The sequence below is a fragment of the Balaenoptera physalus genome (genome assembly GCF_965194825.1).
Source record: "Balaenoptera physalus genome assembly, chromosome: 6".
Taxonomy (NCBI): domain Eukaryota; kingdom Metazoa; phylum Chordata; class Mammalia; order Artiodactyla; family Balaenopteridae; genus Balaenoptera; species Balaenoptera physalus.
This window is the reverse complement of record NC_138885.1, coordinates 75,918,134-75,936,246: the sequence shown is the minus strand read 5'-3', so window position 1 is coordinate 75,936,246 and position 18,113 is coordinate 75,918,134. Positions and strand designations below refer to the sequence as shown.

At 37.6% G+C, this 18,113-nt stretch overlaps 1 protein-coding gene across 4 annotated transcripts in view; it reads right to left on the bottom strand.

Moving 5' to 3' along the window:
• NUP35 (nucleoporin 35) overlaps positions 1–18,113 on the bottom strand; it is a 38,438-nt gene that overhangs the window by 7,661 nt on the left and 12,664 nt on the right. For all 4 annotated transcript variants that reach the window (XM_082466803.1, XM_082466804.1, XM_082466806.1 and 1 more), the window contains one exon: positions 81–222. In XM_082466803.1, the coding sequence (XP_082322929.1) occupies positions 81–222 (142 nt within the window). The remainder of the gene's footprint in view (positions 1–80; positions 223–18,113) is intronic.

Sequence of the window (18,113 nt, the reverse complement as noted above, 5' to 3'; positions counted from 1 at the left end):
GTTTTTTTATATGTTTGATAATACTCATTAGAAAATGTTAGGGCTTTTTTTTTTTTAAGTAAATAATCTAGAAACCTTACCCGAACACAGTCACCCAAGTGTCATCGAGGTGATCTTCAGATGTCAAAGAATCTCCTTGAGTATAAAAAGGATCCAACTGGGCAGGAGATAATGTTGTCTTTCGTGGTTGGCCAATGTTTGCTGGACTAAACATACTTTGCCCTATATTAGTATATTTAGTAAGTTAGTTACCAATATAAACATCTTGATTTAAAATATCAAAGCTTTAGTTTTAAATGGAAAAGTATATTAAAAGTTGGCAATTCCATAAATAATTCAAAATACACACTATAATCAAATGATAATTATACACTACCACACAATTTGAGAGGAAGTCATTAAAATTTGAGCATAATTTATGATTTTGCAAATGTTTTATTATTTATTATAAATTTGCTAAATGTTTTATTAATTTCCAGTTAAGCCTACAGCAGGAGGATCTCCAGTCAACCTAAAGGACTTCTGTTGGACTCATATTCCAAACCTACCACTTTCATTATGACACCTCTGCCTTAAAAAGATTCAGTAACTCCTCATTACACACAAAACAAAATCCAAATGTCTTGGTTGGTCTCCACAATATAGTTCCAACCTTATTTTTTCAATATACCCCTAAACAGTATCTACCCTAGTCCCTAAGATGTGAACGCAGTTTTCTTTTATTCAGGTCTTTTCTATCTGAAATGTCTGATTCTGTTCTTTCTTTTCTTATTCTTCAACAATAATTACCAATTAATGAGTACTTCACGTCCAACATGTCAAGCTAAACACTTTACGTGTTCATTTTATCTCAGAGGCTCTGTCCTACTGAGACCACACATTTCTGAGAAGCAGAGACTATTTCTTTTCATCTTTGGAGTAGTAATAATGATTCACATACAAGAAATATTTTTTCAGCACTTAAATGTACACCAAGCATTATTCTAGGTATTAAAGATACAGTAATGAACAAGTTAGACCAAAGGGGGAAAAAATCTCTAACAGAGCTTAAATTCTAGTGGAAGAAAGACAAGTCAATACCTAATATGTTAGAAAACAGAAAATCTTACAGGAAAAAAATAATAACAAAGCAGAGAAGGGTGAAAAGGAACATGTATATACATAAGGGTTAATATCCAAAATATATAAGAAATTCATACAACAGCAAAAAAAAAACAAAAAAACAAAAACAAAATCAATCCAATAAAAAATTGGGCAGAGGAACTAAATACACTTTTTTCCAAAGACATACAAATGGCCAACAGGTACAAAAAAAAGGTGCTCAATATCACTATCATCAGGAAAATGCAAATCAAAACCAAAATGAGATATCACCTCATCAACAGCTATCATCAAAACAAAAGGAAGAGATAAGTGTTGGTGAGGATTTGGAGAAAAAGGAATCCTTGTGCACTGTTGGTGGGACTATAAAGTTGTTGCACACACTATGGAAAATAGTACAGCGGTTCCTCAAAAACATTAAAAATAGAGCTACCATATGATCCAGCAATCCCACTTCTGAGCATATATCCAAAGAAAATGAAAACAGGATCTCAGATATCTGCACTCCCATATTCAATGCAGCACTATTCACAAGAGCCAAGATATGGATACAATCTAAAGGTCCATTAATAGATGAATGGATAAAGAAGATGTGGCACGTATATACAATGGAATGTTATTCAGCCATGAAAAAGAAGGAAGTCCTGCCATTTCCTACAGTATGGATGGATGTTGAGGGCATGATGTTCATGATGATAAGTGAAAGAAGTCAGACAGAAAAAGACAAATACTCTATCACCTCACTTATATGTGGAATGTAAAAAAGGCAGAACTCACAGAAGGAGTAGACTTGTGGCTACCAGGGGCTGGAGGCTGGGGGATATGGGGAGTTATTGGTCAAAGGGTACAAACGTCCAGTCATAAGATGAATAAGTTCTGGGGATCTAAAGTACAGCATGGTGATTACCTCTAATAATACTGTATTATATACTTAAAAGCTGCTAAGAGAGTAGATCTAAAGGTTCACACCACAAGAAAAGAAATGGTAATTAAGTGACATGATGAAAAATGTCAGCTAAGACACTATGGTCATTTTGTAATATCAAAATGACCACAGTGTGTATCAAATCAACACACTGTATACTTTAAACTTACACAATGTCACAATGTCAATTATATCTCATTAACTCTAATAAATGTTAGTTTCCCTTTATTATATCCATAAATTAACCTGTAACAGAAGACTTACATGTTACTCCAAGAATCAAATGAAATTTTAGGTAGACAAGAACTCACAAAAGTTAACTGTTTTAATATATAACTTCAATACTATAAATGATGCACTTGGTACAATTATTCTTTTGCATCAACAGCACAAATACATTCAGTCAAACCTAAAATAAAAGACTTCCAGGAATGATGTCCATTCTCTTGCCTCCGAACAGTACCAAACCAAAACTACACCCTCAACAGAATTAAAAGCCAAAGGCATCAATCAAGTAAAAACTACAATGCAACAATGTGAGTCTAACTAAAGAGGAAAAATATGGTCATCTAAGGATTTCAAAATTCTTAATTCTTTATGCCATACAACTTGAATCCCTTTACTTCATCTGGAGTCAAATTTAGAGACCAGAATTAATCTAATTTAACCCATTAATATAGCCTTTCCTTAAGGAAAAAAAAAATACATTTCAGATCACCTCAGATCTACTAGGCTTATTAAAGAATCTATTTAATTCAAAACATTATCCTAGACCCTACTAGAAAACAAAGATGCTCAAAACTGACTGCTTATGTTCAGTTGTCGAGTAACCAGGCAAAAAAGAATTTAGCAATGAGAAACAAATATTCAAATATTTTTACAATAGTAATCAAGCAAAATAAAGTATGTAACAGTTATTAACTCTAGAGAAAACAAAAAGATATACAAGAAGGACATGGAATCCTAGTACATTACATGGCCCAGTCTTATAGATTTATCTAATTTTAAAATTGAGCTCATGCTTAAAAGAGACAATACGAAGTAAATAACTGAAAAGAATGTCAAACTGCATACATGCTATAATACATCTAGCAATTTTTCTTTTTCCTAGCAATTCTTCTTTTCCTCATCACCACGGATGCATTTAATAGGTACAAAACATTTCTAAAATGAGGCTGATTTAAAATGAAACACCCCACTTTGACAAGTGTCTGCTAATCAACCAACTTATCAACTACCCCTTTAGGAAATAAGGAGAAGCACGCAAAAGATAAGCTTAAATAAGTTTAGTTCTTACTACAAAGACATGCCTTTAACACAAAAAGATAGTAAAAGGCATTCTAGTATAAAACCTAAAGCCAATTCAAAATTTTTATGTCCTGCATTACCATTAAGAAGGTACAGTTTAGTTCTGCTACATCATGTAATAACCTTCAAGCAAGAAATTAAATGGAAGTCTCAAAATGAGACTACCATTATGACTTTTAAAAATAAAACAAATCAAAATTAAGTCTCAAACGAATAAGCAATCTAATTTTTGCCCTGTCAACTACTCTGAAAAACATAATTACTTATACATAATCTAAAACTATTTACATACCTTTAGCATAATTGCCCCCCACCTTGTTAATGTTTCATTGCTCCACTGATTTTACTTCCTTTCAATCAGACTTCTGGTACTCACATGCAATGCTTTATAAGATGAAAATAAAGTGTGCCTAGCAAACCACATCAAATTGAACTGTAATGTGTCTCCCTTTGTAAATCACTACTCAGTCTTCTTAAGATCAGACTGAAGCGGAGGGCAAAAGAACTTATTACCCTTTATGAAAATGTCTTCAATTAAAGACCAGATTCAATTATTTCAAAATAGGAAACTAACCTAAATGAAAATAAAAGAGATAAAAAGAGTAGGAATTTTAAACAGATACTTGGCATATGAAACTTGGGAGAAAAAGAGGTTCCTGGCAGTGTTGTTACCTTCTTACCATGAAACAATGTAGCACAATGTATAATAAAGAACTTGGCCTCAGCCCAGAGAGATGTCTGGCCTTTGTCAGGTTCCTGGGAGACAATCTCTAAACCCTAGGAATTTCCCCAGCAACAGGAGTGTTTTCATTACTCGTGGCAGACCCCCTCAACCTCAAGAGCACCTGATAGTTTATGATAACAAAATGACTCCTGGTGAGGGTAGGTCACGCCATAAGGACCAACCATGAAGACCATCCATGTTATAAAAAAGGTCACCTCTGAGCAGGAGGGATGGAGACTGAGTTTAGCCACTTGATCAGTGATTCAATCAGTCATTTGTATGTCATGAAACACCAATGAAAACTCAGGACATGGAGGCTCCAGTGAGCTCCCTACTTGCCAATACGCTGTGCGTAGTGCCATATATCAATGCCAGGAGGGTAACATGTCACGGAAGTTCTTGTTTTCAGCCTACGTATCTCTTTCTTTAGGTGGTTCTAATTTGTCTGCTTTCTCTATAATAAAACTGTAACCATAAGTATAGCACTTTCAGTGGGTCCTGAGTCTTTCCAGTGAATTATCTAACCTTAGAGTGGGCTTGGGAAAGCTTGAATTTGCAGCCAGCAGGTCTGAAGTGAGGGTGGTCCTGGGGACCCCCAAACTTGCAGCTGGCACCTGAAGAGAGAGCAATCTTGTAGGGACTATTTCCTTAGACTCTTCAGTTTGACAAACTCTTTGTACCCAGAATAATATTGAACAATGAATACAACAATAACCAAAACAATATGGTGAACTGAACACTTGTATTCATCTCTAATCCCTGTCAGACACCTAATGACAGTCAATCTAGAAAGTCCCAGGTTTTGGAGACCACAGAAACTGTGAAAGGTGTGAAAGAGGCTCCTGGTTGAAATGAAGGAAAACTAGTTTAAGAGTGTATAATATGGGATGAAATGGCAAGCCCTTCCTCATCTTAACCCAGCCGCTCCACCCCCAAGAGACCAAGGCTTTAGTCCCTGAGGAAAAGGAATCTCAATGGCTCAGGACTCAGTGGGTCCCAGTCACAGTGGAGAAAAACTATGTAAGAGAATAAGTGAAAATCTGCATAGTGAAAAGAAGACTTCTCCTAGGGTGTGGAAAAAAGGGAACCCTCCTACACTGTTGGTGGGAATGTAAACTGGTACAGCCACTATGGAGAAAAGTATGAAGGTTCCTTAAAAAACTAAAAATAGAGTTACCATATGACCCAGCAATTCCACCCTTAGGCATATATCCAGAGAAACCCAGAATTCAAAGGATGCATGCACCCCAATGTTCCTTGCAGCACTATTTACAATAGCCAAGACATGGAAGCAACCTAAATGCCCACTGACAGAGGAATGGATAAAAAAGATGTGGTACATATATACAATGGAATATTACGCAGCCATAAAAAGGAATGAAATAGTGCCATTTACAGAGACGTGGATGGACCCAGAGATTGTCATACAAAGTGAAGTAAGTCAGAAAGAGAAAAACAAATATTGTATAATATCACTTACACTTACATTTACAATCTAGAAAAATGGTACAGATGAACTTATTTGCAAAGCAGAAATAGAGTCACAGATGTAGAGAACAAACTTATGGTTACCAAGGCGAGAATGGGGGGAGTGGTATGAATTGGAAGATTGGGATTGACATATACACACTACTACGTATAAAATAGATAACTAATGAGAACCTACTGTATAGCACAGGGAACTCTACTCAGTGCTCTGTGGTGACCTAAATGGAAAAGAAATCTAAAAAAGAGTGGATATATGTATACGTATAACTGTTTCACTTTGCTGCACAGCAGAAACTAACACAACATTGTAAAGCAACTATACTCCAATAAAGATTAAAAAAATTTTTTTAATTTTAAAAATTAAAAAAAAAAAAGAAGACTTCTCCCTTTCTATATTCAGAACCAGCTTAGACATTAAGACTGAATATTACAGAATTCTTCTTTGGGAAACTTAAGAGAAAGACCTATATATGCTAAAATCAGAGATTTTTCCAAACAAAAAATCTACCTAACTGTCCAATCCTCCTACAGTGAAGCCCAAAAAGAGACAAAACAGCCTCTCTCCACCAATTTCCCCCTTCCTACCATTGTTAATACACATACACACACGGATTCCAAGTAGCTTTTTAGTGCCCCATTTCACCAAGAAAGGCAGAAGAGGTGAAAAAAAAAAAAAGAGAAAAAAAAAAAAGAACTAGAAGGAAACAGACAATATGAGCAGGAATAAAAGACCACATGAACCTCACTGATAAGTTATTTTACCCATGAAACAAGAAAAGGATGCTACATTTTAAGTACATTAAGAGAGCAACAACAAAAAAGGCTACTGGAAATTAAAATAAAATAAATTATTAGATGTGTTTGAAATTGAGATTGTGGACATCTTTCAGAAAGTAGAATACAGATATAAAAGGCACTCTCACAGAGAAAAAGTAGAAATTTAGAAATCTTTGCAGTGCTCACAAACAGAAGAAATTCCAGAAAGAGGGAACAGACAAAACAGAGGGAAAGCTATTATCAAATACAGGGAAGGTTCCCAGAACTCAGGGTAAATGTCTTGATTTAAAGGATCCACCAATTCCCCAGAAAAATATATGGAAGTCCCAGACCAAGGCACATTTGTGAAACTGAAAACACTAACCCTACAGAGATCTTAAATTTTTTGAAACCAATTCCCATACAACAACTCAGGAATCATCACTACAGATGACTTCTGCAGAACACTAGAAGCTAGAAGGCAAAGAAATAATGCCTCCAAAATTCCAACCTAGAACTCTACACTTGGTTAAACTAGCAATCCATTTTAAGGGAGATAAAAAGCATTTCAAACTTAAGGTCTTAAATTTAATTTCCCATGCAAGCTTTCTCAGAAAGCTACTCATATATGTTCTTCACCAAAATCAGGAAATAAACTAAGAAGAAAACATGTTAACTAGGAAAAACATCTCAACTCTAGAAACTTGCTAAGGCAAGTCCTTAGATGATAGCTGTACATCATGCTGATATAGGAAACAGCCAAAAAAGAAGCTGAGAATGAGAAGTTCTCAGTTTAAAACAAAACAAAGATGTGTTTGAAACTATGTTTGAGCATTTTTTAAAAGATAGATATGTATCATAGCAGCAGAATATTTGCTTAAAATATGAGCAAATGGCACACAGAAAAATTAGACAAATGGAAAAAAGAAACAATTATTAACTAACAAAAAATTAAAATTTTACAGGAAGAATAAATTATAATAATACTACTTGGTGCAAAACTAAACAGTGCTTACATAATCATAATAATACACTGACAAAGGAATAAAGTTTGATATATTTTAATTATATTCAGATAAGGTAATTGAAGATAATTATATCTTATCTCCCCTACATTAAGATAAATATAGCAATATTAAAAATGAAAATAAAGAATTAGCAATAGGACTTCCCTGGTGGCTCAGTGGTTAAGAATCCGCCTGCCAATGCAAGGGACATGGATTCAAGCCCTGGTCCAGGAAGATCCCACATGCTGCAGAGCCACTAAGCCCGTGTGCCACAACTACTGAGCCTGCGCTCTAGAGCCTGTGAGCCACAACTACTGAGCCCACGTGCCTAGAGCCCGTGCTCTGCAACAAGAGAAGCCACCGCAATGAGAAGACTTAGCACCACAATGAAGAGTAGCCCCCGATCACCACAACTAGAGAAAGCCCACGTGCAGCAACGAAGACCCAACGCAGCCAAAAATAAATAAATTTTTTTAAAAAACACCAAAAAAAGAATTAGCAATATAATCATATACAGCTAAGTAATGGCCCTCCAAGATGACTACATCCTAATCCCTGGAACCTATAAATATTACCTTATATAGCAAAAGAGATTTTGCATTTATGATTAAGGATCCTGAGATGGGAAGATTAACCAGGATTATTCAGGTGGACCCCCAAGATATCCACTACTGTCCTTACAAGAGAGGTGATGTGATGATGGAAAGAGACTGGAGTGATTCAATATACTTTGAAGATGAAAGAAGGGGCCACAAACCAAAGAATATAGGTAGCCACTAGGAACTGGAAAAAACAAAACAAAAAACAGCAGGGAAATGGATTCTCTCTAGGGCCTCCAGAAGGAACCAGTCTTATCAACACCTGACTTTAGCCCAGTGAAATTGATTTTGGACTTCTGACTTCTAGAACTATAAGAGAATAAATCCGAGTTGTTTTAAGCCACTAAATTCATGGTAATATGTCACAGTGACAACAGAAAGCTAATACAGCATCTCATTTAGTTAAGTGGAGGTAAATTCCAAAAGGAATAGCTCTAAGATCTGGACTGGCTAGTTGTGAGGAATAAAGCTAAAGACTGCAGCATTTCATTATAAGTATTTAAGTACTATTTGATTTTTTAAAACAATCTGCATTTATTCTTTTGACTAAAATATAAAATATTATCCCACCAAAATCAGAGACCAATAAATGGCACTATGGCTAGTCTGGCATGAAACTAAATAAATTTTGGCGACTAATTTTAAAAACTTTATGTGATAGGAAGAAAACGGTCCCCCAAAGATGTCCATGTCCTAATACCCAGAAGCTGTGAATATGTTACATTACATGGTAAAGAAGAATTAAGGATGCTATGGAATTAAGATTGCTAATCATCTCATCTTAAACAAGAAGATTATGCTGGATTCACAGAGTGAACCCAACACAATCACAAGGATCCATAAATGGGGAGGGAAAAGAATGATGTGAAATAAAGACTCAATTAGCCATCGCAGGCATTGAAGATGGTAGGGAGCCAGGAGCCAAGAAATATGGGCAGCTTCTAGAAGCTGGAAAAGAGGAAAAAAACCCAAGATTCTCCCGTAGAGCCTCCAGAAAAGAATGAAGCCCTACTAATACCTTGATTTTAGCCCACTGAGACCCATTCCAGACTTCTAGCTTCCAGAATTTTAAGATAATAAATTTGAGTTGTTTTAAGCCACTATAATCTGTGATAATTTGTTTCAGCAGCAATAAGAAACCAATATAATCTAGATTAAGGCTAGTGGTGACTCAATATTATCAAAGAAAAACTACGCCATGCCAAGTTGGACACAAATATTCCAATCGTCATTTGGTTTTGGGATGGCATTGCCTCAAAACACAATATACATACATGAGTTTCCTCTGTCTGTTGTGACAAACTACCACAAACTGGGTGGCTTAAAACAACAGAAATTTATTCTCCCACAGTTCTGGAGGCCAGAAGTCCAAGAATAAGTTTTCAGCAGAGTCAAACGCCTGTTGAAGGCACTAAGAAATAATTCATTGCTGGCCCCTGTAGCTTCTGGTGACACTGGTAAGTTTTAGTGTTCATTGGCTTATGGCTACTACACCAAAGTTTGCCTCACTTCATATCACCTTCTCTTCTGTGTCTTTCCTGTTTGTGTCAAATTTCCCTGTGCCTCTAAGAACACTTGTGATTGGATTTAGGGCCCATCCAGGTAATTACCAGGATTATCTTCCCCTCTTTTCCTCTCTCCTTAACTCACTAAACTGTCCTTGAGAGCTACCCTTCTCAAGATCCTTAACTTAATCATGTTTTGGCCACATAAGCAATATTCAAGGTTCCAGGAGTTACAATGTGAACATATCATTTTGGGGGCCACCATTCAACTCACAACTTACATCCATCAATCTGTTCAGTCAACCAACATTTACTGAGGTCCCTTTATACCCAGCTCTGTCACAGGTAAACAATGAAGATATACAGAAGGAATCTCTGCCCTTTAGATCATAACCCAGTAATGGAGAAAGATAAGAACCTAGCAGAGAGAGCTTTATAGGAGCACATACAAGGAACAGCTAACCCAGATGAGAAAAAGAAGTGTCAGGGAAAGTTCCTCACAGATAAATTAGTTCTTTATCTGCCTTCTGGGAACACTATCAGAATTCTGAGTTCCTGGCATCAACAAAAGCAGCCAAAAACTGCTATAATCTAAATATCACACTTACCCCATTAATAATATGCTAACACAATAAGGATTCTAGTTCAGTACATATAAGTGGTATACCACCTGAGAAGAGAGCTGATAGATAAATGAAAGAACTTCTCAAGAAAAAAAAAAATTTTAATTAAAAATACAATGAAAGGTGGACCTTCAAGATGGCAGAGGAGTAAGATGTGGAGATCACCTTCCTCCCCACAAATATATCAAAAATACATCTACATGTGGAACAACTCCTACAGAACACCTACTGAACGCTGGCAGAAGACCTCAGACCTCCCAAAAGGCAAGAAACTCCCCACGTACCTGGGTAGGGCAAAAGAAAAAAGAAAAAACAGAGACAAAAGAATAGGGATGGGACCTGCACCTCGGGGAGGGAGCTGTGAAGGAGGAAAGGTTTCCACACACTAGGAAGCCCCTTCACTGGCGGAGACTGCAGTGGAGGGGAGTTTCAGAGCCACGGAGGAGAGCGCAGCCACAGGGGTGCAGAGGGCAAAGTGGAGAGGTTCCCGCACAGAGGATCGGCGCCGAGCAGCACTCACCAGCCCGAGAGGCTTGTCTGCTCACCAGCCAGGGTGGGTGGGGGCTGGGAGCTGAGGCTCGGGCTTGGGAGGTCAGATCCCAGGGAGAGGACTGCGGTTGGCTGCGTGAACACAGCCTGAAGGGGGCCAGTGAGCCACAGCTAGCCGGGAGGGAGTCTGGGAAAAGTCTGGAGCTGCCTAAGAGGCAAACGACCATTGTTATGGAGCCTGCAAGGAGAGGGGATTCAGAGCACCGCCTAAATGAGCTCCAGAGACTGCATGAGCCACAGCTATCAGAGCAGACACCAGAGACGGGCATGAAATGCTAATGCTGCTGCTGTAGCCACCAAGAAGCCTGCGTGCAAGCACAGGTCACTACCCACACCCCCTCGGAAGCCTGTGCAGCCCGCCACTACCAGGGTCCCATGATCCAGGGACAACTTCCCTGGGAGAACACATGGCGCGCCTCAGGCTGTGGCAATGTTACGGCCTCTGTTACTAACTACCTTACCCCTACACCCCCCAACCCCGGCCTGAATGAGCAACAGCCCCCTAATCAGCCCCTGCTTTAACCCTGTCCTGTCTGAGGAGGAACAGAAGCCTGAGGGCAACCTACACGCAGCGGTGGGGCCAAAACCAAAGCTGAAGCCCAGGAGCTGTGCAAACAAAGAAGAGAAAGGGAAATTTCTCCCAGCAGCCTCAGGAGCAGCAGATTAAATCCCCACAATCAACTTGAGGTACCCTGCATCTGGGGAATACCTGAAGAGGCAACGAATCAACCCAAAATTGAGGCAGTGGACTTCAGGAGCAGCTGTACCCTTGGGGTTTGCTGTCTGCGACTGACTTGTTTCTGATTTTTATGTTTATCTTAGTATAGTTTTTACTTCTTGTTATCATTAGTGGATTTCTTTATTGCTTTGGTTGCTCTCTTCTTTTTTTTAATTACTTTTTTATTTTAATACTTTTTAAAAAATTTTTTATTTTAATTACTTTATTTTATTTACATATTTATTTATTCATTTATTTTCTTTCTCTTTTTCTCCCTTTTCTTCTGAGCCATGTGGCTGACAGGGTCTTGGTGCTCCGGCCTGGTGTCAGACCTGAGCCTCTGAGGTGGGAGAGGCAAGTTCAGGATACTGGACCACCAGAGACCTCCCGGCCCCATGTAATATCAATTGGCAAGAGCTCTCCCAGAGCTCTCCATCTCAACACTAAGACCCAGCTCCACCCAACGGCCAGCAAGCTCCAGTGCTGGACACCCCATGACAAACAACTAGCAAGACAGGAACACAACCCCCCACCCATTAGCAGAGAGGCTGCCTAAAATCATAATAAGGTCACAGACATCCACCGGACGCAGTCCTGCCCACCAGAAAGACAAGATCCATCCCCACCCACCAGAACACAGGCACCAGTCCCCTCCACCAGGAAGCCTACACAAGCCACTGACCCAACCTTACCCACTGGGGGCAGACACCAGAAACGGGAACTATGAACCTACAGCCTGCGAAAAGGAGACCCCAAGCACAGAAAGTTAAGCAAAATGGGAAGACAGAGAAATATGCAGCAGATTAAGGAGCAAGGTAAAAACCCACGAGACCAAACATATAAACAGGAAATAGGCAGTCTACCTGGAAAAGAATTCAGAGTAATGATAGAAAAGATGATCCAAAATCTTGGAAACAGAACAGAGAAATTACAAGAAACGTTTAACAAGGACCTAGAAGAACTAAAGAGCAAACAAACAATGATGAACAACACAATAAATGAAATTTAAAATTCTTTAGAAGGAATCAATAGCAGAATAACTGAGGCAGAAGAACAGATAAGTGACCTGGAAGATAAAATAGTGGAAATAACTACTGCAGAGCAGAATAAAGAAAAAAGAATGAAAAGAACTGAGGACAGTCTCAGAGATCTCTGGGACATTAAATGCACCAACATTCGAATTATAGGGGTCCCAGAAGAAGAAGAGAAAAAGAAAGGGACTGAGAAAATATTTGAAGAGATTATAATTGAAAACTTCCCTAACATGGGAAAGGAAATAGTCAATCAACTCCAGGAAGTGCAGAGAGTTCCATACAGGATAAATCCAAGGAAAAACATGCCAAGACACATATTAATCAAACTATCAAAAATTAAATACAAAGAAAAAATACTAAAAGCAGCAAGGGAAAAGCAAAAAATAACATACAAGGGAATCCCCATAAGGTTAACAGCTGATCTTTCAGCAGAAACTCTGCAAGCCAGAATGGAGTGGCAGGACATATTTAAAGTGATAAAAGGGAAAAACCTACAACCAAGATTACTCTACCCAGCAAGGATCTCATTCAGATTCGATGGAGACATTAAAACCTTTACAGACAAGCAAAAGCTAAGAGAATCCAGCATCACCAAACCAGCTTTACAAAAAATGCTAAAGAAACTTCTCTAGGCAGGAAACACAAGAGAAGGAAAAGACCTACAATAATAAACCCAAAACAATTAAGAAAATGGTAATAGGAACATACATATCAATAATTACCTTAAATGTAAATGGATTAAGTGCTCCAACCAAAAGACACAGACTGGCTGAATGGATACAAAAACAAGACCCGTATATATGCTGTCTACAAGAGACCCACTTCAGACCTAGGGACATATACAGACTGAAAGTGAGGGAATGGAAAAAGTATTCCACACAAATGGAAATCAAAACAAAGCTGGAGTAGCAATTCTCATATCAGACAAAATAGACTTTAAAATAAAGACTATTACAAGAGACAAAGAATGGCACTACATAATGACCAAAGGATCAATCCAAGAAGAAGATATTATAATTGTAAATATTTATGCACCCAACATAGGAGCACCACAATACATAAGACAAACGCTAACAGCCATAAAGGGGAAATCGACAGTAACACAATTATAGTAGGGAACTTTAACACCCCACTTTCACCAATAGACAGATAATACAAAATGAAAATAAATAAGGAAACACAAGCTTTAAATGACACATTAAACAAGATGGACTTAATTGATATTTATAGGACATTCCATCCAAAAACAATAGAACACACTTTCTTCTCAAGTGCTCATGGAACATTCTCCAGGATAGATCATATCTTGGGTCACAAATCAAGCCTAGGTAAATTCAAGAAAACTGAAATCGTATCAAGTATCTTTTCCGACCACAACGCTATGAGACTAGATATCAATTACAGGAAGAAAACTATTAGAAATACAAACACATGGAGACTAAACAATATGCTACTAAATAACCAAGAGATCACTGAAGAAATCAAAGAGGAAATCAAAAAATACCTAAAAACAAATGACAATGAAAACACGACGACCCAAAACCTATGGGATACAGCAAAAGCAGTTCTAAGAGGGAAGTTTATAGCAATACAATCCTACCTCAAGAAACAAGAAACATCTCAAATAAATAACCTAACCTTACACTTAAAGCAATTAGAGAAAGAAGAACAAAAAAAACCCAAAGTCAGCAGGAGGAAAGAAATCATAAAGATCAGATCAGAAATAAATGAAAAAGAAATGAAGGAAACAATAGCAAAGATCAATAAAACTAAAAGCTGGTTCTTTGAGAAGATACACAAAATTGATAAACCACTAGCCAGACTCATCAAGAAAAAAAAAAAGAGAAGACTCAAATAGATTCAACAGAATTAGAAATGAAAAAGTAGAAGTAACAACTGACACTGCAGAAATACAAAGGATCATGAGAGATTACAAGCAACTATGTGCCAATAAAATGGACAACCTGGAAGAAATGGACAAATTCTTAGAAAAGCACAACCTTCCGAGGCTGAACCTGGAAGAAACAGAAAATATAAACAGACCAATCACAAGCACTGAAATGGAAACTGATTAAAAATCTTCCCACAAACAAAAGGCCAGGACCAGATGGCTTCACAGGCAAATTCTATCACACATTTAGAGAAGAGCTAACACTTATCCTTCTGAAACTCTTAAAAAAATATAGCAGAAGGAGGAACACTCCCAAACTCATTCTATGAGGCCACCATCACCTTGATACCAAAACCACTACAGACCAATATCACTGATGAACACAGATGCAAAAATCCTCAACAAAACAGTAGCAAACAGAATCCAACAGTACATTAAAAAGATTATACACCATGATCAAGTGGAGTTTATCCTAGGAATGTAAGCATTCTTCAATATACGTAAATCAATGTGATACACCATATTAACAAACTGAAAGATAAAAACCATATGATAATCTCAATAGATGCAGAAAAAGCTTTCGACAAAATTCAACACCCATTTATGATAAAAACTCTTCAGAAACTAGGCACATAGGGTACTTACCTCAACATAATAAAGGCCATATATGACAAACCCACAGACAGCATAGTTCTCAATGGTGAAAAACTGAAACCATTTCCTCTAAAATCAGGAACAAGACAAGGATGCCCACTCTCACCACTATTATTCAACATAGTTTTGGAAGTTTTAGTCACAGCAATCAGAGAGGAAAAAGAAATAAAAGGAGACCAAATCAGAAAAGAAGTAAAGCTGTCACTGTTTGCAGGTGACATGATACTATACATAGAGAATCCTAAAGATGGTACCAGAAAACTACTAGAGCTAATCAATGAATTTGGTAAAGTTGCAGGATACAAAATCAATGCACAGAAATCTCTTGCATTCCTATACACTAATGATGAAAAATCTGAAAGAGAAATTAAGGAAACACTCCCATTTACCACTGTAACAAAAAGAATAAAATACCTAGGAATAAACCTACTTAAGGAGACAAAACACCTGTATGCAGAAAACTATAAGACACTGATGAAAGAAATGAAAGATGATACAAATAGATGGAGAGATATATCATGTTCTTGGGTTGGAAGAATCAACATTTTGAAAATGACTATACTACCCAAAGCAATCTACATATTCAATGCAATCCCTATCAAACTACCAATGGCATTTTTCACAGAACTAGAACAAAAAATTTCACAATGTGTATGGAAACACAAAAGACCCTCAATAGCCAAAGCAATCTTGAGAAAGAAAAAACGGAGCTGGAGGAATCAGGCTCTGTTATTGAGACTACACTACAAAGCTACAATAATCAAGACAATATGGTATGGGCACAAAAACAAATATAGATCAATGGAACAGGATAGAAAGCCCAGAGATAAACCCACACACACATGGTCACCTTATCTTTGATAAAGGAGGCAAGAATATACAATGGAAAAAAGACAGCCTCTTCAATAAGTGGTGCTGGGAAAACTGGACAGCTACATGTAAAAGAATGAAATTAGAACACTTCCTAACACCATACACAAAAAAAACCTCAAAATGGATTAAAGACCTAAATGTAAGGTCAGACACATAAAACTCTTAGAGGAAAACATAGGAAGAACACTCTTTGACATAAATCACAGCAAGATCCTTTTTGACCCACCTCCTAGAGAAATGGAAATAAAAACACAAATAAACAAATGGGACTTAATGAAACTTAAAAGCTTTTGCAAAGCAAAGTAAACCATAAACAAGACGAAAAGACAACCCTCAGAATGGGAGAAAATATCTGCAAATGAAGCAACTGGCAAAGGATTAATCTCCAAAATATACAAGCAGCTCATGCAGCTCAATAACAAAAAAACAAACAACCCAGTCCAAAGATGGGCAGAAGATCTAAATAGACTTTTCTCCAAATTAAATATACAGACTGCCAACAAACACATGAAAGGATGCTCAACATCACTAATCATTAGAGAAATGCAAATCAAAACTACAATGAGGTATCATCTCACACCGGTCAGAATGGCCATCATCAAAAAATCTAGAAACAATAAATGCTGGAGAGGGTGTGGAGAAAAGGGAACCCTCTTGCACTGTGAGTGGGAATGTAAATTGATACAGCCACTATGGAGAACAGTATGGAGGTTCCTTAAAAAACTACAAATAGGACTACCATACGACCCAGCAATCCCACTACTGGGCATATACCCTGAGAAAACCATAATTCAAAAAGAGTCATGTACCAAAATGTTCATTGCAGCTCTATTTACAATAGCTAGGACATGGAAGCAACCTAAGTGTCCATCATCGGATGAATGGATAAAGAAGATGTGGCACATATATACAATGGAATATTACTCAGCCATAAAAAGAAATGAAATGGAGGTATTTGTAGTGAGGTGGATGGAGTTAGAGTCTGTCATACAGAGTGAAGTAAGTCAGAAAGAGAAAAACAAATACAGCATGCTAACACATATATATGGAATCTAAGGGAAAAAAAGGTCATGAAGAACCTAGTGGCAAGACGGGAATAAAGACACAGACCTACTAGAGAATGGACTTGAGGATACGGGGAGGGGGAGGGGTAAGATGTGACAGGGTGAGAGAGTGTCATGGACATATATACACTACCAAATGTAAAATAGATAGCTAGTGGGAAGCAGCCGCATAGCACAGGGAGATCAGCTCGGTGCTTTGTGACCACCTAGAGGGGTGGGATGGGGAGGGTGGGAGGGAGGGAGATGCAAGAGGGAAGAGATATGGGAACATATGTATATGTATAACTGATTCACTTTGTTATAAAGCAGAAACTAACACACCATTGTAAAGCAATTATACTCCAATAAAGATGTATTAAAAAAAAAAAAAAACTAAAATTAGAACTACCATGTGACCCAGCAATCCCACTACTGGGCATATACCCTGAGAAAACCGTAATTCAAAAAGAGACATGTACCAAAATGTTCACTGAAGCACTATTTACAATAGCCAGGACATGGAAGCAACCTAAGTGTCCATCAACAGATGAGTGGATAAAGAAGATATGGCACATATATATGATGGAATATTACTCAGCCATAAAAAGAAACAAAATTGAGTTATTTGTAATGAGGTGGATGGACCTAGAGTCTGTCATACAGAGTGAAGTAAGTCAGAAAGAGAAAAACTAATACCGTATGCCAACACATATATATGGAATCTAAAAAGAAAAAAAAAAGTTTCTGATGAACCTAGGGGCAGGAGTGGAATAGAGATGCAGACACAGAGAATGGATTTGAGGACACGGGGGTGGGGGAGGGTAAGCTGGGATGAAGTGAGAGAGTGGCAAACAGACAGCTAGTGGGAAGCAGCTGCATCGCACGGGGAGATCAGCTCGGTGCTTTGTGACCACCTAGAGGGGTGGGATAGGGAGGATGGGAGGGAGATGCAAGAGGGAGGGATATGGGGATATATGTATACGTATAGCTGATTCACTTTGTTATACAGCAGAAACTAACACAACATTGTAAAGCAATTATACTCCAGTAAAGATGTTTAAAAAAAAAATCCTAAAGAAAAAAATAAACATAAATTTCTTAAAATAAAAATAGGATGAAAAGTAGAGGAATATTTAAATAGTAACAGAAGAAAATTGAGGGGTGAGGATGGGGAAAGAGAGGGCAAACATTGAGTATTGTTTATCAGAGGGGGCAAACATTCAGTATTGTTTATCAGAAGACATAATGGTTGAAAAAAGTTTTTGAAATTCTTTAATCTAGATTTCCCACTTTGTTATATGACCAAGGTTTTTCT